General features: G+C 44.8%; 1 protein-coding gene across 1 annotated transcript in view; it reads right to left on the bottom strand.

Annotated features, from left to right (window-relative positions):
* Positions 1-379: 379 nt before the first annotated feature.
* Positions 380-24585, bottom strand: part of LOC146829773 (nicotinamide N-methyltransferase-like) — a 178149-nt gene continuing 153943 nt past the window's right edge. The window contains exon 3 of the mRNA XM_085608491.1: positions 380-1071. Coding sequence (XP_085464617.1) covers positions 636-1071 — 436 coding nt within the window. The 3' untranslated portion in view covers positions 380-635. The remainder of the gene's footprint in view (positions 1072-24585) is intronic.

The following is a 24585-nucleotide window of genomic DNA, read 5'->3' as shown; positions in this document are numbered from 1 at the left end:
CATACCCATAACATCACCACTTTCCTATAACCTTTTAGGTCTTTTGTTTAAAGTCTAATGTTTAAAAATATTGAATTTCAGTAAGTGCCAAGGAATGAAGGAAAATAAACTACCCTCCTAATTTTCAAAATAAATATCAAGAAATCATGAGTGCATGGTCAACCTTCCCAAGTGTCATTTCATTGTCAGAGATGAAGTGGAATTAGTGGTCGACTTCTGTACAACTGATGAACTGATGCTGGAAACCGGGCACTAGTACTGTCAGGCTTCTGGGTTATGAATATAATTGCCTGAAAGAGAATCCAGGTCCTTGGGGTTTACAATTAAAAAGAAAGCACCAGAAATGAGAAGCTCTTGAAAAGAAAGCCATGTCCAGGAGTTAGGATGACATCATTGTTTATTGATTGTATTTATGAACCAACTACTCACTAATGGTTTCACTCACCATGGTTACTCAACATTGCCCAGCTTTGTGGACTACTTCTGTGTTCTATGAACAGTTCATTATAATATTACAGAAATAATTATAATTTTGAAGAATATATATAATGCGAAAATGGAAATGAAAGAAATTTGATGCTCAGATGAGCTTAATTTTTCATAATTTTGCATCCACTTTTTTATCTACTGAAAGATTACAGTTCTCTTTCTTTGCGTGCTTTTATAACAGCAAAATATTTAAAATCTGCTAGATTGTACAAACCTTCAGTTTTCCAAGGATAAATGTGATCTTCCTCAATGACAAAACCAGCCCCCTTGAGAGCATCCTTCACAAAATCCGCATCCAAGCAGAAAACAGGTAACTTGACGTCACCGCACATGAAAAATGTCGCACAGAATTTTGTAATCATTATCAGATGTCCTCCAGTCTTTAACAGTGACGAGACATTTTTCAGAGCTTCGCAGTAGGACTTCTCGTCTGAGACAAAGTGCTCCACACAGTGCACCAGGAGCAGACAGTCAGCTTGGGAGTGGATGACGGGAGACAAAGGGTTACTGCTCATGACGTCATATTTCAGAACTCTTGTAATTTTTTTTCGTAACATCTGTTCCTTCTCAGTCAATGTTTCACTGGAATAAAGAAATACAAGGTGATTAATATGCTTTTAATTGTTGACTGACACTTGTTATGCAATGGGACCATCTTCATAGCTGCAATGGAAAAATGTATAAACCTTTTCAAGATGGCCGCTCCACTGCCCGTGCTGTTCACTTTCTGTCTTGCACTTCGCTGCAGCTATCAGTATGTTATGTTATGATAACAGGTATTTATTAAGCGCGCGGCTACTCCCGGGAGTGTCCCGGCGCTTTGGGTCACTGGGTTATTAGCTACAGCACATTCACATACACATCTCATTGCATTTCTGCCTTCCCTGGAATCCTATTAGACATGCTGGTGTCAGTTTATATGTTTGGAATTATTGTTTTCCTTGATGTAAAAGAGCATTCTGTTCCTAGGCAATGTGAAAATATCCATAATTTCTTAAATATGGTCATTGCCAGATACGTTTACGGTGATCCTTCCATCTACATCACACATTATTACAACCACTGTGTGGGAGCAGTCATCTCAATCGGCATTAATAAACCTTCCCATCAAATCAAATCCCTCACCAAAGCATGAAACAGCAAAATATAAGACCCTCACTTCCAAAAAATCCATTGAGTGAATATATATTTCTACCTGGGTTTCAAGACAAAATTCACAGTAGTCCCCACAGAGATTCTTTCTAGATACTGATGCATTGGAAGACTGGTGTCCTCAGACCCTGGCAATGAAACACATCACCTTAACCTCATTCAAACCCCATTCTCTTCCACTGATTTCCAAAGCAATCCTCCTCAAATGTCTTCCACTCAAATGCTGCTGGCCTCAAGACAACACCTTAAGTAAAACCTCAACATTTTATTTTATTCCTAACAGAAATCTGGTTAAATGTCTCCTCGGTTTATTGATAGATTAGAATATTGTGTCCATAAAAATAAGCCCAAAAATATTGAGATTGTAAGTGTAATTAAGTATATCCACTAGTGGGGGACGAAAAAAGGGGGGTAAGAAAGTGAGTTTCCTATTCTATTTCCCTTAGGGTTTATAGACATGAATACAGCCTGAACAGCTGGACAGAATTACACCAAATTTGGTAGAAAGGTAGATCTTGGTCCAGTAAGCGACTCTTTTTGTAATTTGGTGAAAATCAGCTATGTAGTTTTCAAGATAGCAACTGTAATTCAAATGTGTATCTATAGGGGTTTGTCCCTCTGCAGATCCTCCTCGTATTCCTGATTCAACATGCCAACAGCAATGTAGTGATTGACTGGCCACACCTGATTGGAAATTTGGTGTTGTCATTGTGTTCATTCATATACGGTCCTAGTGGGGAAAATAAAGTTAAAAGGTGATAGAAGGGGTCAGGGTAAAGGTACCCTAACCCCATGGGACTAATGGAGGGGTCTGTGAGGGATCCCTCATGGACCATAAATGTCCAAAAATGTTTTGATTTAAGCATCAGAGAAGCCACAGATCCTCCCCAGATCCTCATGGATTAGGGTGGATCTACCAATCCAGAACACAACAAATAAGCATACACTCACTCAGAGATCCATAACCCTACTCATTCCTCACTAACATACTCCAACACCACCTTACTCTCCCATGATGTCACTCACACAGCCACTCACGCACCTATGCAGGCACTCTCACACCTACTCACAAATCGTAAAAACCACTCACATACATTTACACACCCACACAACCAATGATATACCTACTGACACACCCACACAGCCAGTCCCATACCCACTCACAGCCCCACACAGACAGTCACATACACACTCATATAGCCACCACACACTCACACACCCACACAACCACTCACACACACACTCACATGCCCTGAGACACCCAGGTTGCAGGGACATTATAGTTAGGAAACAGCAGTGAAAAAACATAGAAATTCACTGAATAAAAACAAAGGTTACAGGGACATTTTAGTTAGGTTCAGATTTTACACACACAAAACCACTGAAAATCAAAAGTTATACTTACAGTTATCTCAAGTAACTATATGTGCCCTAAGGTAACTATAACTCAAGCCCTCATCATGCACTGCTAAGTACCCCACATATTAAATTGCTCATGACATCTTCTATGACATCATTAATAATATTACTGCAACATTTGAAGTGAGCATTTTTATGAGAAACCTGTGCATGGGGGTGTGAGTTATAGTTACCTTAGGGCCAATTTTGGACCCGGGGAGGGGGTCGATTGTGGACTACGGGACCACATTCCCCAGGGCACAGCCTTTAAATTATGTTTTTAATAGGGGAGTGGGCTGTGGAGCTACCCCCTCCTCTCCTATGGGGTCCCGGGGACCCCATCACCCGGCCTTTTTGCCATGGAGGAGGGGAGCAATTTTGGCCAAGGGACCCCAGCCCCCTGGGCCCGGCCATTATATTACTGGGTGGGGGTCTGCACAGCCCTCCCCCGGCCAATTTCTGCCCTGAGGACCCCATCCCCAGAGTTTCAGACATTATACTATCGGGGAGATTGCCTATGTGGCACTCTCCCAGAGTCAATATCTGTCCAGGAACGCCAATCCCTGTGGCCCAGCCATATTTTCCTGCGGGTCCCCAAGGAACACAGTCTGCACCTGGACTGCAGGAGTAGCCTGAAGGCACCTTCAGTTCCTGTCGGTGCCTCACCTCCTGCATGAACTAACATTGCTTCCACACATATGGAGGTGCTGAAAATACAGCTCCCTGTGTGTGAAAGCAATTTGCCTGTTCCCCTGCTCGCTTGAAAGTGGGCAAGGAAACAGATGAATGCTCTGCTTCCAGCAAGTGAGAGAATTTTCCCGCTCTCGCTTGCTGAAAGTGGAGTGTTTGTTATGGCTTGGCAGGAGCAGTTAAAGCTCCTGCCATGGAACAGTAATCCGCAATATACCAGGGTGAACACCCCAGGACAAAGCAGGAGCTGGCCCTGGGAGGTAGCTATCACCAGACAATCTATGGCTCCAAGAGGTGGGTGGCACAGCCCCCCTCCACTGTGATATATAGCCCAAGGGAGGTGGTGGTCCCTGGGGCTGTGGAAATTCCGTGCAGGCCCCCCATTTATTTGATGTTTAGCCTTGGGCAAGTGGCATGCATGGGGCCATATATATATATATAGGGCGGAACATGGATACTTATGAGGAAACTGCCAGCTGCCTCTCTTCATTGCCTTCCCGTGAGCAAGGGCTAGAGGAAGCCCGAAACGCGTTGGGACATTGATGGCCAAAGTTCATGCTGTACTTAACGTGCTGTTGACCGTTGCTGCCTTGCAGAATAAAGATGTAAACACGCTGAGAATGGGCCTCCAAATGTCGGGTTCTTACAATTGAATATATATATATATATATATTCAGGTGCCTATATATTTGGTAACAGTTGATAAATCTTCATGAAATGCTGATACTTCACATGGGGTCTGGAAAGTTTTGGGGTGCTTTTGTGTAAAAGGGGCAGAGAAAAAGGTAGGGTCCCAAAATGTGTTTTCCCTATGTTAATCCTATAGGACCATTAGACACGACTACAGCCAGAACTGCTGGACGGAATTATATCAAATTTGGCAGAAAGCTAAATCTTGGTTCACAGATCATGTATTTTGTGATTTGGCGTAAATCTGTTCGGTAGTTTGGAAGATATTAACTGGAAAACAAATTTTTATATCAGGGGATGTGGATTCAAATTCACTGACGAACTCCTGATTGGCTGGCTGCACCTCGACAGAAAAGATCATTATGTTTGCCATGGAACGGTTGCAGTTGTTGAAATCATAGAGTGAATATTAAGTGAAGGGGACAGGTGAGAGGTTTATTGACCCCATGTGAATGCTTGCAATGAAGAGTGAGGGTGTATTATGGCCATAAATATGGCTCCAATTTTTTTTTGATCATTCGTTTAATCTGCGGATTCCTTGCGAGGCGAGGCTAGAGATCCGCTAAATTAAAGCAGCTGAAAAAATATATACATATAGAACAATATATACATATTTGTATCCTATTCTTCTCACAGCTACTCACATACCCATACAGATAATGTTACACCCCCTCTTATACCCATACAGTCATTTACACATTCAGTGTTCCACCCATATAGACACTGTCACACTGATTAACAACCCCATAATGACACTGTCACTCCTATTCCTAAACCCATACAGACATTGTCACACCCATTCATAAAGTCATATAGACACTGTCACATCCATTCACGTACCTAACCAGGCACTGTCAATCCATTGACAAAGTTGTACAGACACTGTCACACCTATTCACAATCCCTTAGAGACTGTCATACCCATTCAAATCCCCTTAGAGAGCCGTGGGGCTCATCGGCGACTCGGATGCTCGAAGGACTGGTCGCGACGAAGGTGAGGAGTTTGGCCAGGGACGTGATCACTGCCAGCGGCGTCTTAGCCTTGGCATCCCGAGGTTTTTCTTCCTTCCCTTCCGAGCTGACCATCTGGGTGGCGCCGGTCATCGACTGAGACCTCTTCTGTCGGTCCTGCCGTGAGAGCCGTTTGGGCGATTGTGGAGCTTGGCAGTTGGAACCTGGACTCTTGATTGGTAAGAACCGTTGTACGGTACTTGCTCCGAGTTTTGAAGCCTGGTGTGGCTATTTGAGTTTGATTGATGGTGACTAGTCATATTTTGAATTTGTCTTTGTGAACATATATGCGTTGCAACACATATAGGCAGGTAATGTGGAGAAATTTCTCCGGAGCTGTGTAAACTTGGAACGGCGCAACGATTAAGTGCCATTTTTCTTGATAATACTGCATATTTTGCATTATTCCTAACATGCCTGCTTTTAGCGCACTCCGTAAGTGGTGCTGCTGTTTGGGTAACCGGTTGAACCTCGAGGAATCTGCTCCAGCTCCCCCAGAGGGGACTCCTAATAGGGATATGTACGTGAAGCATGGTCTTTCTTCCATAATGTACAGCACATTGTGGAGGAAATATACCAAGAAGGATCCTGAGTTGCGATGGCCTTTGTATGGATCGTTTGATATGCGTAAGATTGAGTATGTGGAACAGTGTATGTGTAAGCGACGTGCTCGTCAGGATATGTTTGAGTGTGTGCGGTTATGGGTGAAGGAAGTGCGTGAGCGAGAGAAACGTGAGAAAGCATTGTTTGATAAAGAGCAACGAAAGAATGATCATGTGCGAGCACAGGAAGCAAAGCGTCGGGAGGACAAAGAACAGACGGATAGACAAGAGAAAGAGCGTAGGCTACAAGTTTCGGGTCAATATGTTGTTCGCCAGCCACTTTATCCTGTCCTTAATAATCCTGATGACGATTTTTATTTACTAGATCGCTCTCCGCCCCCTTATGTTGGCGCATCTGCTCCGCGGACGCAAGATTCTGACCCGGCTTCGGGTAAGGTAGACACGCGGTCCATGTTGCCAGCCGAGCAAATGGCTGAGCTTCGGCAAATTTCCTTCCGTGCGCTGAAAGGCAAGGTATCCCAGGAGGACTTATTTCAAATTTGGGGGCCATGGCAGGAGAGAGATAAAGTGTATTTTCTGGGTCATTTCGCGGATGAAGTGATTAATGCTTTCCGAAAATATTCTCATGTTTTTGAGCCTGACGAAGTGTCTTCGGATGCCAGAGCAATACGTAACGGTGCTTTTTCTCCCTCTAAGGCTCCTGAGGCGGCTCGGCGGCTGTTCGCCTTGCGGGACGAGGTACTGGCCCTTCGAGAGAAAGCACGCCAACGAGCGGAAACGGAGAAGCAGTCGGATTCGGTTGCAGCAGAGGGCCACCCATCCGCCTCCCAGTCAGATAAGGATGACATAGTGCATGCTAAACCAATGCGAGAGGCGGGGACTAGCTCCGATATTAACTCCGTCGATGCTAAGGGATATTTCGTGTATAATTGGGTTTATACTCCATGGCATAGAGCCGATGTTATGGCGTTAAAGAATGCATTGCCTGACCCCCGCAAGAATCCAGCGGCCTTCTATGAAGAAGTCGAGGGGGCCTTGAATTCTTGCATTATGACCTTAGCGGATATAGATCTGTTCTTTGGCCTTATTCTACCACCGGACACGTGGCGATCTGTCCGAAAGGTGGATGATATAGTTGCTTTTAAGGCCCGGTGGTCTGACCTTGAGGATGAGGATAGGGAGCGGAAGCCCGCACAGAAACCTCCCCGGAATATTCTAGATCTCCCTGCTGCTATTGTGGCTAAATTAAAAACAATAATCCCCCCCAAGAAGATTGACTGGAATATGTTGGCGGCATGTAAGCAGAAAGTTGATGAGTCAGTGGCAGATTTCTTCACGCGCTTTGAAGAAACGTTCCATGATTTTAGTGGCCAGTCGCTTACCGACGACACAGGCCGCCACCTTTTCGCGGACAAATATGTGGCTAATCTACTGCCGGCAGTTGCGGCCCGGTTAAAAGCGAGTGAGAGCTCTTGGTCCTCCGCGACACCGACGGCCCTTCTGACCATCGCCCAGTATTATGAGCGTCAGGAGCACGAGGCGAAGGGCCAGGAGGAGAAGAAGTCAAAAGATCTCAAAACGAAAGTTATGTTAGCACAAGTATATGGCCCGCCCCGCCGGGGTAATAACAATAGGGGAAGGAGCGGATCTTATGGTCCCCCTTCGGGCCGACCTGATTTGAATAAGAACCAATGTGCGTACTGTAAGCAGTTGGGCCATTGGGCCAGGGAGTGCCCAGCTTTGCGCGCTTCGCGGCAGGGGCACACTCTAGGTGGCCAGAGGGGGAGAGGGGGCTTCTCGAACTTTAGAGGGACCTCTAATGATAATGTCCGTTTTGATACTGCCGGACAGCACCGAGATAGCTCGAATATTTTTGATCGCCAGCATCAGTACCATGTATCGGACATCGATCACTCGGGATATCACGATTCTCAGCATGCATAGGAATGCGTAGGATGGGGGTCCGAATCAGTTGAGGTGCCGGTCGATCAGACGGGTCCTTATGTATCGGCTGAGGTTTTAGGTTCTACTGATCAGTTCCTAGTGGATACAGGAGCGACACGTAGTGCGTTGTCTAGGTACTTGGTTCCGGGGGCTCCCCCATCCGGCTCAATAGTTACATCGGTAGGGTTTGACGGTACACTTTCCCGAAGCCCTCTTTCACAGCCCCTTGCATTTAAAGTTGATTGTTTTTCTGCGCCTTGTCCGTTTCTGCTTGCTCCGTACACACCGGATAACATTATGGGCCTTGATATGTTAAAGCATTTTAGGGCTACAATTCGCTGTTCCCCTGAGGGTGTGAGGGTGATTTTAAATGACAACTACCCCCGATCTGGGCGGATGTGTACGATTTCAGAGGATGCGTTGTTGGCTACCCTCCCCCGAGCTTTATGGGCCACGTCGGACACGGATGTGGGACAAATGGTGATTCCTCCGGTCCACATTAGTGTCCAGGAGGGGGCGGTGCTACCACGCCTCCCCCAGTATCGTATTTCCCAGGAGGGCGAGGAAGCTCTCATACAGATTGTGCAAGATTTGATCGCGGTAGGAGTAGTGGAAGAAGTTCCCTATAATATCTGTAACAGTCCGATTCTCCCTATTCTGAAAAAGGACACGGATGCAAAGGTTTATCGGTTCATAATTGATTTGAGGGAGGTGAACAAGATCGTGATACCTCAGTACCCGGTGGTTTCCGATATCACGACGTTGCTCACCCTGGTCCCGCCTACGGCGACCGTGTTCTCAGTGATTGATTTGAAAAATGCCTTCTTTTCTATTCCCATTCACCCTGATAGCCGATTCCTTTTTGGGTTTACATTAAACAATAGATCTTATCGCTTTTGTAGAATTCCCCAGGGCTACACAGAAAGCCCTAGTATTTACAGTCAGGCCTTGAAACGACAGTTGGATTCCTTTGCTTTACTCGAGGGGGTCGCCCTCATTCAATATGTCGATGACATCCTGTTGGCGGCTGACACCCTGGAGTTGTGCGAGGAAAGTACGATAGCTTTACTTTCCTTTTTAGCATCCCACAATCACAAGGTCTCTAGGAAGAAATTGCAATTCTGTAGACCAAAGGTGACTTATTTGGGTCACCTTTTGTCTAAGGAGGGGCGTGCACTCACACCAGATCGTATCCAAGTAATTTTGGACACACCAAGGCCATCCACGCAGAAGGATGTGCGTGCATTTTTGGGTCTTGTTTCTTTTTGTAGACAGTGGATATTGGGATTTTCACACATAGCTAAGCCATTACTAGCGCTCTTGACAAAAGACACGCCCATCCCGATCCCCTGGTCAGATGAGTGTGACGCTGCTTTTCAGCAATTAAGACAGGCCCTTTGTTCAGCACCAGTGTTAGGGACCCCTGATTATGCAAAACCCTTTTCGTTGTATGTGCATGAGAAAGATGGATGTGCATTATCAGTCTTAGTGCAGATGCACGGCGATAAGCAGCGCCCTTGTGCATACTTTTCGGCTGTGCTTGATCCTGTCGCCCGAGCATTACCAGGGTGTTTTCGCTCGGTTGCGGCGACAGCTGTGTCAATACGGCAGAGTGAAGGAATTGTATTGTCCCATAAACTGTTGGTGTTAGTTCCCCACGCTGTTGATGCCCTGCTTAATCAAACAAAGACGCAGCATTTGACCAGTGCCCGTTTAACGGGATATGAGTTGACGCTTTTAGCTCCTCACATTACGTTAAAAAGGTGCGTGACGTTAAACCCGGCCACATTGTTGCCATACCCCGAGATCCAGCCTGAGGCGCAGAAAGCGCATGATTGTATTCTTGTGACTGAGGAACAAACAAAGGGTCGTATTGATCTCCAGGATACGCCCTTTTCAGAGGTAGATGGAGAGTTGTGGGTAGACGGATCATGCCTGAAGCTACCAGATGGTACGACTTCAGCAGCGTATGCAATTACCACGTTACAGACGATAGTGGAAACAGCACGCATACCACAGAAATCAGCTCAAGCAGCGGAACTGATAGCGTTAACACGAGCGTGTGAGCTCAGTACAGGATTGTGTGTGAATGTTTACACAGACAGCCGCTATGCCTTCGGAGTAGCGCACGATTTCGGCCTACTCTGGAAGGAGAGAGGGTTTCTAACGTCACATGGGGTACAGATAATGCATGGGGAGTTAGTTCATAACCTTTTAACTGCATTGACATACCCAAAGAAAATCGCCATTGTTAAGTGTAGCGCCCATAGGAAAGTGGTTGATAAGGTTGGAGAAGGGAATGCGTTAGCAGATCGAGTAGCACGGGAGACTGCGATGCAGCCCGGCACTACTGCCATGTATGTAGTGAAGTCACAGGTGGAGAGATGGCATGATGCGAAGGAGCAAGTGCGAGAAATACAAAAGACCGCTTCTGACAAAGAGCGGGAACAATGGGTTAGCGAAGGAGAGCTGGATGACGAGGGTTGCTGGAGAAATAAGCAGATGGATAGATGGAAATTACCCACGGCTTTTGTACAACCTATGGTCCAGATGGCACATGGGCTAGCACATGTTGGAGCTTCCGCAATTGTGAAATTGCTTACTCAAGTCTGGGAGCATCCAGAGATTGCTAGCACGGCAAAGAGGGTGGTGCAGACCTGTATGATCTGTCTGAAGTACAACCCAGGGAAAGGCACGCGAACTCCAGCAGGAGGATTTGCGACACCCACTGCACCCTTTGAGGTTCTGCAGATGGATTATATCCAGCTTGAGCGCTGTAACAATTTGAAGTATGTTCTAGTAGTGGTTTGCGCCTTCAGTAAGTGGGTTGAGGCGTACCCTGCGAAAGACAATACTGCAATGACTACAGCGAAGCTAATGCTGAAAGAGTTTTTCCCCCGATACGGCGTCTGTAGACTTCTGTGGAGTGATAATGGCCCTCACTTTGTAGCGGATGTTATAAAGTATGTCTTGAAGGGCCTAGGCATCACTCAGAAGTTCCATGCCGTGTTCCACCCTCAGTCTGCAGGACTAGTCGAGAAGTATAATGGTACACTGAAGCTTAAGATCGCCAAAATTCAAGCTTCAACATCTTTGACTTGGCCAGACGCCTTGCCACTGGCGTTATTGTCAATTAGGTCGGTGCCACACTCTCGAACCGGCCTTACACCCTATGAGATTGTATTTGGACGCCCAATGAATATCTGGGGTCCACCAAGGCCTAAGGCTGTGTATGATGTACCTTGTGTAATGATGAGCGATTATCTGGCACAGTTAATGGATAACTTGGTTTCTATTCATCAACAGGTCCGAGAGGCGCTCCCTGATCGGTCTACCGGTGAAGGACATGGTCTCCGGCCTGGGGATCATGTCATGCTGAAGGTCTTCGACAGAACGAACAGTTTGGAGCCGAGATGGATCGGACCTGAGCAAGTCCTTCTTGCAACGAGGACGGCAGTGCGAGTCTCGAACAGGAAGAATTGGATCCATTCCTTGCACTGTCGAAAGGTACCGCCCGGATTGGTGGAGTCTGCCGTGCTGACCGATCAACGAGACATCTTAGCAGCAGAGACAGGCCGTGTTGCGAGGCCAAACGACACTGAGGAGCTCTTTTCGGACCACACGACTTCTGGAGGAAGGCGATATCATCTGCGACCAAGGAAGTGAGATCTTCAGTACTGGGACATACTGTCAGAACGGCCCTTGGGTTAGTGAAACGGAGAGCCGCTGAGGCAAGGGGGGGGATCAGCCCTGCATTAGTGTAGCGACACCCGTCTTGGCCCGTTGGTGAAGAAATCAACCGCTGCCCAAGGGGAAGAGTTCTGACAGACTTTTAGTTTCAGGAAGATATTAGGGTATTGTTTCCTTTGACATGGAGAAGAAGAAGATTTTTTGTGCGTTGGGGTTCATGCTAACAGTAGCTATCGTTGGTATAACCACATGGTTTGTGGAGGAGGCAACTCCAGCTCGAGAGACACTTGTGTTGACGACTCCAGTGCCTGCGGAGCACTACTTTTACACATTGCCATATCAAGAGTTGAAGCATCGACAATCCTATTTGAATAACACTTTCATTCAGATGCTGCATCACACCCACGTTGCTACAAATGCTACGAACTGTTGGATATGTGGGATGATGCCAGCCCATCAGAAGAAAGGAGGTACGCCATTCATACCACTTCCTTTCTCTCACAATGGCTCTTGTAGAGCATGGTACACTTTGTTGTTTGCCACTCGGAAACCGACAGTGGGACGACTGCTTTTTAGACTTAATAAAGAATGTCATCAGGACAGAAATGGATATCCACAAGCAAATGGAACGATTTGGGAATGGGAAGAGTACCGACCAGACAATGAATCCATTCCCTATATCTTTACGAACACTAGAGACACTATGGGGAAGGACAAGTTTGTGATCCAAGTGGCACAAGCCCAAGCGGACCTGTGTGTCCAGAGTGTGGGTTTTATCCCTGTTGGTGTCAGTGATTGTTTAACTGTTCTGAATATCGACGGACTGAATAACAGCACCTTCCTAGCATCCCATAATACCTATTTTGTATGTGGAAATAAAGGTTATTACCGTTTGCCGGCTGGGTGGTCCGGGGTATGCTATGTATCATTCCTACTACCCCCTGTATTCCTAGCACCTGCATCGTATCATAAAGACCTGAAATTGTTGAATAATGTGACTGTAAATAGGTATAAACGTACTTTATCGACGGATGATGTGGACCAGACTGATACCAGTTTGCAACAGTATATTGATTTTAACTTAGGATTGTTCTTCTTTGTTGGTGCCGCCTTGAATAGTAGGAAGATCCGAAGATTAACAAGAGTGGTAGAAGCTGTGACAAATCAGACTGCTGCTGCTCTTGGGAATCTTACGGAAGAATTACAGATTACCAGAATTGTTGCATTGCAGAACCGTATGGTATTGGATGTAATGCTAGCTGATCGAGGAGGAGCCTGTAAAATTATTGGAAGTAGCTGCTGTGTGTTCATTCCTGATCATACACCATCCGTTTATAACGCCATTAATAAGCTGCATAAAATAGCAGCTGAAATCCACACGGAAAACGGCACTTGGTCCTTTTCTGGATGGTTTTGGGCATTGGTTACTGCCTGGGGATGGAAGGTCTTAACTGGTCTTTGTATTATCATAGCAATTCTATTCTTTCTCTGTATGTGTATTCAATGTGGACCATTATGTTGTTCTGTATGCATTTCATTCTGCATTCCAGATAAGAAAGCTATTGCCGAAGTTGCCCGCCAGAAGGGTCTAGCTAAAGAGGTTAAAGGAATGATGATAATTGACGTATACGATGATTATTCTTGGAAGCCAGATGTCTTCAGTAAATGCTGAAAGGGTCGTCTGTTGTAAATTAAGGCAGAATGTGATTAAGCATTTACTGAAAACATTAGTGTTTCCCTTTTATCGTGTTTTCCCCATTATGTTGGCAGAAGTCCGGACTCCATTTTGTATTGACATGCTGCCACGTGTTCACCACGAGGAGAGTCCGACCTCTGTGTTAGTTGCTCTTGTAATCTGCCTAGCAACAGTTATAAATAGCTCCCTCTTGTCCATCTGGCGCATGCCCAGACTTGACCACATCTGTTATAATTAGCTTTGCTTGACCATGTGTTTTCGCGGGCTCAAGGAGTGTGTTAGCTCCGCCCATGTATTGATTTAGAATCGAGAATGACCCTAAATGGTAATGTTCTTCGACTTCATGTACTATCCACCCACTCATGAGCCCCTCTGTTGTGTATAAAAGGGGACTGTGTACGAATGTTCTGTGTGCTACTCCTTGCAATACTGAAGAGTGTTGTGTGGATTGTAGGACCACCCTTAAGGGTTAATAAACGTTGTTTTTGTACTTTGCAGTTTCCGTGCCAACTTCCTTATAGATTTCGTTGCAGAAGAGCGAACCCTTGTCTCTTGCGGGCCTAGCTGGGGCTTGTATTCATCAAGCCTGTTATACCCATCCACACACCCATAGAAACTAAATTACATCCATTCACAAATCCATAAAGTCACTGTTACCCCTCCTGACAAATCCGTACAGACATTATCACAGCCATTCAAAACTCCGTCAATACTCTGTCATACCCATTTACAACTCTAAAGAAATACTCTAATATACATTCATAACCCCATACAGACTCTATGACGCCTATTGGAAAACCTATAAAGACAGTGACACAACCATTCACAAACCCTTACAGTCACTGTCAAACCTATTGATAAACCTATAGAGACTGTCACACTCATTGACAACCTCATACAACCTTTGTTATATCCATTCATATACCCATACAGACACTGTCACACCCATTTATATCCAATACAGTCACTGTCACACCCATTGACAAACCAATACACACACCGTTACAGACATTCACAACCCCATATAGCTTCTGTCATGCCAATGCATATACCCATACAAACAATGTCACACTCATTCACAAGCACATACAGCCATGTCCATACTCATTCACAAAGCCATATAGACACTGTTACACCAATTCATGTACCTAAGCAAACAGTGTCAGAGCTATTCACATACAGACTCTATTAAACCCAAAACCCATACAGTCACTGTCACAGCTTTTAAGAACCCCATATAAACTGTCAAACCAATTAATATACCCATACATAGACTTTCATATATACTTACAACCCCATACAGACTCTGTGATACCTATTCACAAACCTTTTGGGACACTGTCACACCCATTTACAAACCCATACAACACTGTTACACCCTTTGGCAAACCCACTTATGCACCTAAAATAACACCAATTTAGACTATGTTATACCCACTGTGAAAAATCATTCAGAAGCTTTTAATCGAATTATTAAATGTGCTCTTTTTCATTGAATGTCTGCTTTTGATTTATTGGGCTGCGGAGTCAAAAACCATTTGGGACATAGCGTGCCTCTTAGAAGAGCTTTTGTGTTAATTGTGAGTCTATGATAACTACATATACGAGTGATTGCAGAGTTTCCAGTTGTTCAGAAACACTCTGTTGCCTTCATCTGGGAAGTGAAAACCATCTCTCCTGTATATTCCATGCATGTTGAAATGCAGGTAAATATTTTTGCCAGAGTCCATGTTACAAGAGATTTATTAAGATATTTCCTGGCTTTCTCTGTCTGTGGACAGAATTCAGAAAACAACTTCCATTTCTGCCTCTGGCATATCTTAGAAAACCCCAAGGCAGTGTAAGGGAAAAGTTTCATTAAATGTTCAAAGGTACTCTTCATTGGGATTTCCAGTCCTTTCTCAGTCACTGTGTCCAGGCCATTCCCACCACTGTGTACAATCTTGAGGGCTGGATGTTGGTTCTCCATAAAACTTTCAACCAATAGAAGCAGGTGATGCCACTTTAACTGGCCAAAGATGAGAGTGGTTTACCATTCTTCTGTTTGGTTTTTGCATGCTTTCTTGAAACAAGTTTGAAAACCTGATAGTGAGTACCAAACATGATCAACACCAATCACATTTAACAGGCATGTGTATCCATCTATAGCAAAAGAAAATGATACAGAGGGTCTGAGTATTATTAAGATGGATGAAACTGAGCAGGATGTCAAAGGACATTTTGAAAGTGAGTAGATCATGAAAATAAAGTGAAGTGAACTGATAAGTAACTATGAATAAAAAGTGGTGAAGGAAAACAAAACAGAGGCATACATCAATGTATGGAGTAACACAAGGAGTGAAATGCTAATGTATGCTGTGAGATATTAAGGCATTTTATTATGTATACAGTTATACAATGAGATATACACATATATGTAGATTAAGATGAGCTGGTTCACACTGATGCTTTTGCAAAGAGAGCAGGGTATAATTAAAGATATTTACTTTTTTCAGATATTGATATAGCTATGCATAGACTAACAGAGAAAGGTTTACAGTAATGCATACATTACATAGTCAGGAGGAAACTGATGTGTGCATCATTTCTTATACTCATTCAGACCTCTTTTATTCTCCTTTATATACCTACAAAGACGCTGTTATACCCATTCACATACTGAACCAGAGACACTGACATCCTCTTATATACCCAATGAGAGACTCTCACGTACCCATACAAACTCATACGTACTGTCATATCCTGTCACATACCCTTTTAGACCACCTTTAACCCTATCCACATTGCCATACAGTCTGCCCCCCATTCACATACATATACAGATAGTCGCATCCTCTCACATACCCATACATATACTGTCATCCCCTGTGAGAAGTTGGCCTGGCACATGGTGTCTCCTAGTTATAAGGGACACCTTGCACCAGTCCAGTTCGACTCCTATTGATGATAGGTTTAAGACAACCTTTAAAGAAAGCTATCCTAGTGGTAGCTGTGGAGAGCAGCCTTCAGGCTAAGTCTTGAAGGAGTGTTAAGCTTATTGTTTTACCATAGATAACCTCTTGAATGACCAAATGAAAGAGTATCCCACACAGGTATATATATAAAATATATGTATTTATTCTAAACAGAATCCCACAAGTCTCTTTATGAGGCTGAGGCAAAGTTACAATTCAAACAAGCATTGATAGATACAATAAAATAGCACTGGAATCATAGGACCCCAGGGGGGGACCAAACCATATATTAAAAAAGTGGTATAAGAACCACAACAATTCTACAGACAATGCCTAGGGCATTTAGGATCACTGGCCCCTTAAGAATCCACCCCAGGTTATGAGGAAGGGGACCCACGGGAGGCGTGTGCAGTGGAAATAGCTGCTATCGAGCTCTCTATTAAAGTCTATAGAGAATGTTGCGGTTTGATTTAAACAGATTAAAGTCACTTCTAGCAGGAGTACAAAGTTAAAACTTTAGAGTTAAGCTTTTGAAGAGCCCACTACCACGAGAGTACCAAGGTACCACTGTTACCTGCCCCAGGGAAGCCGGGTGCATAGGTCGTTTTCGATGTCGGGTCGCGGGCTGATTTTCAATGGGAAAATGTTCAAAAGTGCTGCTAGCCAAAAGCGTTGATGATGCCGTGAAGATTGAAGTTGTAGATCTTGTAGAGAAGAACATGAAAGCAGAGGGGACAGAGTCTGGGTCACGGCACAGTGACCAGGGAGCTCAAAGCAAAGAGCCCTTCAATGTCGGGTGCTTCAAGTGGAAAGAGGTGTAGCTTGGATCTGCAGCCATGGGAGGCTTCAAGGAAGGCCAGCTTCGGGAGGGCAACTGTCCCACATCGCATGAGGGTCGCTGCGGTGTTAGTGGCCGGATTGGATCCACTAAGCCTTGGCAACTGCAACCCACGCAAGATAAACAAATCAGCTACTGGTGCAGATCCACGAGGTCTGTGAGAGGTCTCCTTTGGAGAGACTGTAGAGCAGGCCTGGAGCAAGGGGACCAGGCCCTACCCCTGTCTATGTGGTATTAGCGAACCGCAAATGGTAAATGCGGCATGTACGAGTGCTTTACTCGTCGTTCTGGCCTTGAATGCACTGCGTACACGTTATCTTGCTGCACTACGCGGGTTCCATTTTGGAAACAGTGGCCATCTTGTCATTGCCCCCACACAGGCTATAATGGAGCAAATACGGGCCTCTCAGTACATGTGCTTTCCCGTGACTTCTCGGTGACCTGGGCAGCTGGCTCCGCTGCCCCGGGTCAAACCGGTCTCACGAGCTCCCCTTCCTCCGTCCACCTGTGATTGGCATCAGGGCTCGACCCATCATAAAACCCTTCTCATCCTACACAAACCCCCGGCTAATCTCTTCCACACCTGCTTGTTCCTGCTTTATGACTTGTTTCCCAAAACAGGAGATGCTCATGTTTATTGGGGGGTCTACTGACATCTAACGTGGGATCGCAACCTTATTGTGTAAATCATTGTGAGTTGGCCGAACTGGAATGTGGGATGGTCATCATGACTCTGCCTTTTCTTTGTAATGTACACTGTTATATTGCCGTTTCATAAAACTCAGGAATGTACGCTTGAGGCCGAAAAAGGCCTATTTAAGATGTAGTCCGTTCCTATGATTGGCAGCAGTCTCCTGAGAACATACACGCTGTTGTACTTCTAGGATACCTGTCATTGGTCTGCAGCCAATAAACGATTCTTTGACTTCACCCAGAAGACTCTGGTTTTCTGTAGGTCCGGAACAGGGTGAAACCCCGAAGTCATAGGGTGTGTGCCCCTGCACCGCTGGGTCTAAAATACCCGGTACTTCAGTTTGGCGCCCAACGTGGGGCCGATTTCAGCGGTACCAGTCCAAGCCAGAGGTTCGTGAGGAGCTTTGTGTGGAAATTCCGGAGGAAGGCCGCCACTTCATCGACCCCTGCATGTCGACGTGGTCCGAAAGTCTTTTCTGTGAGGTTCCCCGCGTCCCGACGGCTACGAAGGACTGCTGCCCTGATTAATCGACCTGTTTTGGACCCTTGACGAGTTTGAGAGAGCGAAACAATCGAGAGAGTCTTCTGGTGACGTCATCGATCAGCAATATTCAGTTAAGTATAAGTGGAGCGTCTCCCATTTGTTTTGGTATCCCTCGGGATCGTTTGATTTGATTTGGTAATTGGTGATTTGGTGTTTGCAAACCCCAAAGCCAGAGGATTCGTGTATTCACGAGACTATCGTAATCGATAATCCTTTGACGTTTGGATCTAGACTAGTGAGCGAAGATGCCTGGTTCTAGAATATTTGGTAGATTATTCTGTTTAGGTTGTGGAAAAGATTTCCAGCTGGAAGAATCATGTCCGGTTCCTCCGGTTGGAACTCCAACTTATGAGCTCTATGTAAAACATGGCGTAGGCCCTATTGCATATAACGAAGTGTGGATCCACTACACCAGGAAGGACGGTGTTCTAAAATGGCCCCAAAATGGTAGTTTCGATACCGATATTCTAGATAATTTGGAAATTAAATTGTTTAAGAAGAAAGCCCGGCCGGCGATGTTTGACTCTTTCCGCTTATGGCGGAAGGAAGCCAAACAGAAGGAAATTAAGCTAGCGAAAAAGAATAAAAGAGAGAAAGGTATGTCAGTAATGCAAGCAGCTGTACAATTTAGAGATACTGAGGAGGAGCAGATGAGCGAGCAATTGCACAGGCAGCGTAAGTTAGGGATTGACAAATGTTACCCGGCTTTACCGCACTCTAAGCAAAATGAGTCCGAAGACAAGGAGAAAGATCCCCTAATGTCACACTTGTTGAGTTCGCCACCCCCATATGCGCAAAATGCTACGGCGCCTCCTCAGCTTGTTAATATGCCACCTCCAGTTAATGTATTGCAGGCTTTGCCGCAACCACCAGCTGCCGCACAACCTGTGGAAATATGGATTTTCTGATCAGTTATGTCCCCTATCTTGGACCCCAACGGTTTCATGTATGAATCACAAGTACATGTATGTTCCCTCCAGTTCCAGTTATGAAGACGCAAACACATGTGCGTCCACCGTCAACATGTCCTCTTTCAGATCCGCCATGAATAGGCCGGATATTCCATTCCTAAGTATGAAAGGCCACCGGCTTTATATGGTTCACTTATGCCATTTTTCAGTCCAGGCAAGTAGGCCCTGATTCTGTCGTCAAGCTCTTCTTGCCTTCTGCCTCTGAAAGCTCCAGTCTGAGCCTGCATCTGTGACCATGAACTTTGTCTCATTCCCTGCGCGGCTCTCGATGCCTGACATCAGCCTGTTGCCTGCCAAAAACTGTATTTCACCTTCGAAATTATCTGCTCCGCTCCCTGCCCAATGCATTCCTGTCTAGTAGTTTAAGTAAACATTCTTCCAGCTACCGAGCAAAGGCCAGGCTTCTCTGTCTTTATGCAAGTAATTCATAGCCCTATTATTATGGAAGACTTCTGCCCTCGCATCTAGTGTAGACACTTAGACGCTTGTACACACACTAACAGTCAGTATAGTCAGTATAGAATAAGATTCTACTCTAAGAGACCTCTCTTTTGGATAACATAGTTCTTTAAACATAGGATGTTAGATATGATTTGGGATTAGGTTGACTTGACCCTCCAGACTTCTGTCGCCACATGTAGAGCTAAATGTCAAGTCCCCTTCACCCCCTAGTTGCACGTCAATCATACGTCATGCTGCTGCGCGCGCATTCCTGCCAAGTATTTCTGCTGACATTGCGAAATTCTTTCATGGAACCACCCTATTATGACATCACACCTGATGACGTTCTTTAGTTACACCCAGTTACGCCTACTTTTGCTACGCATGTATGTTTTATCTACATTATGAATTGTTACGCCTCCTGCATTTGCTTCATTGTAATGCCTATTGTATAAAAGTGATTACTTATCAATAAAGTATGTACTTCACTTCCTGAACCTCCGTGGTGATGGAACTTGGAGTCACCGATTCGAATCGTCCACTGGAATAAAGCCCATTCCGAACCTCTAATACCACGGATTCTGCCTCTTATTTACTGAGCTATTTTTGTTATGTTTCTGTATCAAATTAAGTCCCGGTAATTAAATTATTTACCACATGAATGGTGCCCGAATAGGGACACTTTCTCATCTCACGCGCCGGCGGTGCGTTGCAGTCCCGGTCTCCTGCCACAGCTGGACGGACAACAACGCGTACCAGCAGGATTTCCTGTATCTCCCTCCGGTCAAGCGGGGGCGACTGAGGCTGCGATCAACACCCAGACGAGGCGGTGAGAAGTGCGAAGTATCCCGACCAGAGCCTAGCTGAGAGAGCAAGATCCGAGGTATACAGAGGCCCACCAAGTTCCGAAGTTCCGAAGTTCCGAGGTTTCCGATGTTCCGAAGTGTCCGAAGTTTTCGAGTCGAGTCCAGTCCGGTCCAGTTCAGTTCCGTTCCGAGGCCTTCCGTTCCGAGCTACCCGGTGAGTACCATTACTGGGGAGGCGTTCTGACGTGCACATAGGTTGTGCCGGTCAAGACGGGTTTGGGTACACAAATCCGGTCTGCACTGTTTTAGCAGTGTATCTGTACTGTTTAGCAGTATATCTAGTATATCAAGTATATAAATTCAGAATAATTCAGTTAATGCCGAGTATTATGTTTAGTGATTAAGTTTCCTTAGATCGTCATCATCATTGTTGCTCATTTAAATGTTAAATGTTAAATTTGTTAATACGTCCTGCATATTGTGGTATGAATGACTGTTCATTATTGTGTTTATTGTATTAAGTTTGTTCAAGATTAAGTATCAGATCAGTTCTCAATATGCCGCTCTTTTCTAAATTAAGACAGATCACAACTAGAAAAGGGGTACTCGAAGAAGCTGTTCCTATTCCTCCTAGGGACACTCCAGGGTACTTCATGTATCATAAACACGGCTTAGACGCTATATTATTTCTTGATTTATGGGTAGACTACACCAAGGAATTACCAGAAAGTCAGAGGTGGCCCGCAGCTGGGACCTGGGATGCAGAGTGCATCATGAAAGTAGAGGAAGAGTTATGGAAAAGGAAAGCCAGACAGTCACAGAAAGACACCGTTGAGTTATGGCGTAAAGAATCTCATAGACGTACAGAAAAAGCACTCCGACAGGAGGAGAAAAATAAGGAGAATTCAAATAAAGTCCGAGAAAATCTATTAATTGAAGAAGGTACACGAGTGAAATCAGAACAAGTAGACAGACAAAGAAATGCCCTTATGAATGGTATGTATCCCCTCCTGGCCGAGGGATTACCTAAGGCTACTCCGGAGATACCAAAAGACTTGCCACCCCCATTGTTCCCAATAAAAATGCATCCTAAGGGGCATCCTAGAACAGCAGAAGATGTTTTTCTTTCCTCATATTTAGATGACGCAGCTCCCGAGTATGCTAACCCCGCCCCACATAGACCGTCTGCCGGGGTGGTTCAACGCCAAGATCCTGTATCTGTATCTCTACAGCAACAAATCCTGACACAAGTTCCGGCAAGCACATCTGTTTCCACATCTGTTCCTACAGCTACTTCTATAGCCGTGTCCACACCTATAGTTGCTGTATCGCGTTCAACGAATCCTTTCACGCCCGATACCCCAGATGGGGCTACCGGAGGTGCTACCAACATTTTTTCTACGCCACCCAGAATAAATAAACTTACCTTTCAAGAATCAGCACATCCACGTACCCCCAAACTCATAAATTCCCGCACGCTTAAGGAACTTCTTATAGATTGTAGATATGACCCTGTGCCCGGCAAAGAGGACGAAATGATCATGGCATCATTACGTATCAGACGAGCCGCGGTGTATTTAGGGAAGTTACCAGGAATGACTATGCATCTAGATAATATATACCATTTTGTCCAAACAGGGCGAGATTCTGAATGTATTAACAGAGCTATGGAATACCAGAAAGTGGAGATACAGGGGGAACTGTTACGTTTCCTCATAAATTGTGTGATCAGAAATCAAGACCGACCGGGGGTAGATCCGGAAGCAATGCAAACTCTTACCAGATGGAGCCAGAATATATCAGAAGGGAGACATGATAGGCAAAATTGTATAATAGCCATGTGCCGAAAGATCCGTAAAGAAATAGAACGCCTACACGAAGAGAGATTAGCGGTAGACCAGTTTGAACAAAACGAGGAGGAAGAAGGATCAGGACTGCCCACAGGACAGTCAGAAACAATAGCCTATGTAGGTAGAGGAAGATCTTGTAATAGTACTAGATGTTTTTCTGACCCGATACGTCCGATATGTCCAGATAATAACAGGAATTTCCAAACACCTATTATAAATATAAGGTCCCCCGAGCATTCGTTCCAAGCCGCTGACAAATTACTCCGAGAACGAAGGGGTTATCATTTACTCGATTCTATGGATGAACAAGAATTAGCCAGGTCAGCCGTTCATTGGGTTGACAGTCCCGGAAAATATGGTGATGATACAGTAGCACACACATTTTTGAACCTTACCCCAGATGAACAGCGTTTAGCTGGGATTTATATGATTTAACAACTCCTTATACTATATAAAAACCAACATTCAGATCCTGGTCCCTTACCTGATATATTGACTGAATTACTCACGAATAGATGGAGAGGTTCAGGTACTAAGTTAATTAGAGAAATACTAGAATCAAGAAAGCAGTACATTCTTTTTGTATGCCCAGAACATGTCTCACTGCCCATCAAGGAAAGAACGACGTATTACATGGACAGACAGAATCCCTTACGAGAAGTACACCCAATAAAAGGCGAGGACAATCAGTTTAAACGTGTATTTGTATATACGCCCATATCGAAAATAGAATTGTTACAAATGAAGAAAGTGGTACCCAGTCATGACAAAGACCCAGCGGGTTTCCACCGAGAAATTAAAGACATGTTACTCATGGGAGAGTATACCTATCCCGACATTATGACAATATTAAAGGTATTGATGCCTGCTGGCATTTATGAAAAACTCAAGGAAAAAGAGTGGGAGGTGGGAGACCAAAAGATAGACTGGACAGCATTAGAAGCAGAAGAAAAGGCCCGAACTGCAGGAGCAGGGCTTGGGGATAAAACTAAAGCACTACCAGGTTTACTAGTACAGGTACTGCCACGTTTATTAACTACGAAAAAGGAAGACTGGGGTACAATTTCAGCCTGTAAACAAAAGCAAGATGAAGACACTAGTGATTTCTATGCCCGATTTGAAAAATGTTTTGGTATAAATAGTGGCATAAAAGCAAGTAGCGAATCATACCCACATCTGTTTGTGACAAAATTAGTTGAAAATTCCCTGCCCCAAGTGAAGAATAGAGTATTAAAATTCGAGAGTACCTGGCAAGGTAACACCCCATCACAAATGTTACAAATGTTACAGTATCATCACAATAGAATTAGAGAGGAACAAGAACATGAACAAAGACGCATGAAAGACACGAAAATGAAAATGCTAGTCTCCCAGACAGTTCCAGCTGAAGGACATAAAAAGGGTACGACACATTCCGGTGATTCAGCAGGACCTGTAAAAGGGACATGCAACTATTGTAAACAGCCAGGACATTACATACACGATTTCCCAGTCCTAAAGCGTAATATTGCCACAGGTAAAACACAGGAAAGACCACGGCCACCTAGACAGGATCAGAATGAACAAGGAGCCCCGCAGCATGCACAGTCCATGCCAGCTCCACAACAGTCTATACAGTTTGTGCCAGCTGCACCAGCGCTGCCTGTTGCTGCCACACAAACCACGACACGACAGCTGTACCAGACCGCACAGTACGACTATCCTGATTATCAACGATACGCATGAACCAGCCTAGAGAGGGAAGTTGACTTACCCCTTATCGAGGTCCCAGTAGACCAAGAAGGACCTTATGTACATAGTGAATTATTAGGCCAAGATAGAAAATTTTTACTTGATACAGGGGCAAGTCGAACAACCATAAAACGTAGTGAAGTTCCAGGGGCACCCCTCTCAGGCTCACAGAATATTTCCCTTGGTTTTTCAGGAAAACCTATTGTTAATGAAGTATCACAGCCTCTTCCACTTACGATAGGACCTCTGACCCGAACTACAGATTTATTACTTACTAAATCATGTCCAGAAAACTTGTTAGGTATAAAAACACTGAAAGCTCTAGGAGCTATAATATGTTGTTCTCCGGAAGGAGTAAGATTGTTTTTACGTGATTTCAAAGGTCACTATGTGTCTCGAGACATGGATCCCCGACTGCAGACTTTACCTACACA

This window comes from Triturus cristatus, chromosome 5_2 (assembly GCF_964204655.1).
Source record: "Triturus cristatus chromosome 5_2, aTriCri1.1, whole genome shotgun sequence".
Lineage (NCBI taxonomy): Eukaryota > Metazoa > Chordata > Amphibia > Caudata > Salamandridae > Triturus > Triturus cristatus.
The sequence above is the reverse complement of the archived record's forward strand: the minus strand, read 5'-3'. Positions and strand labels throughout refer to the sequence as shown.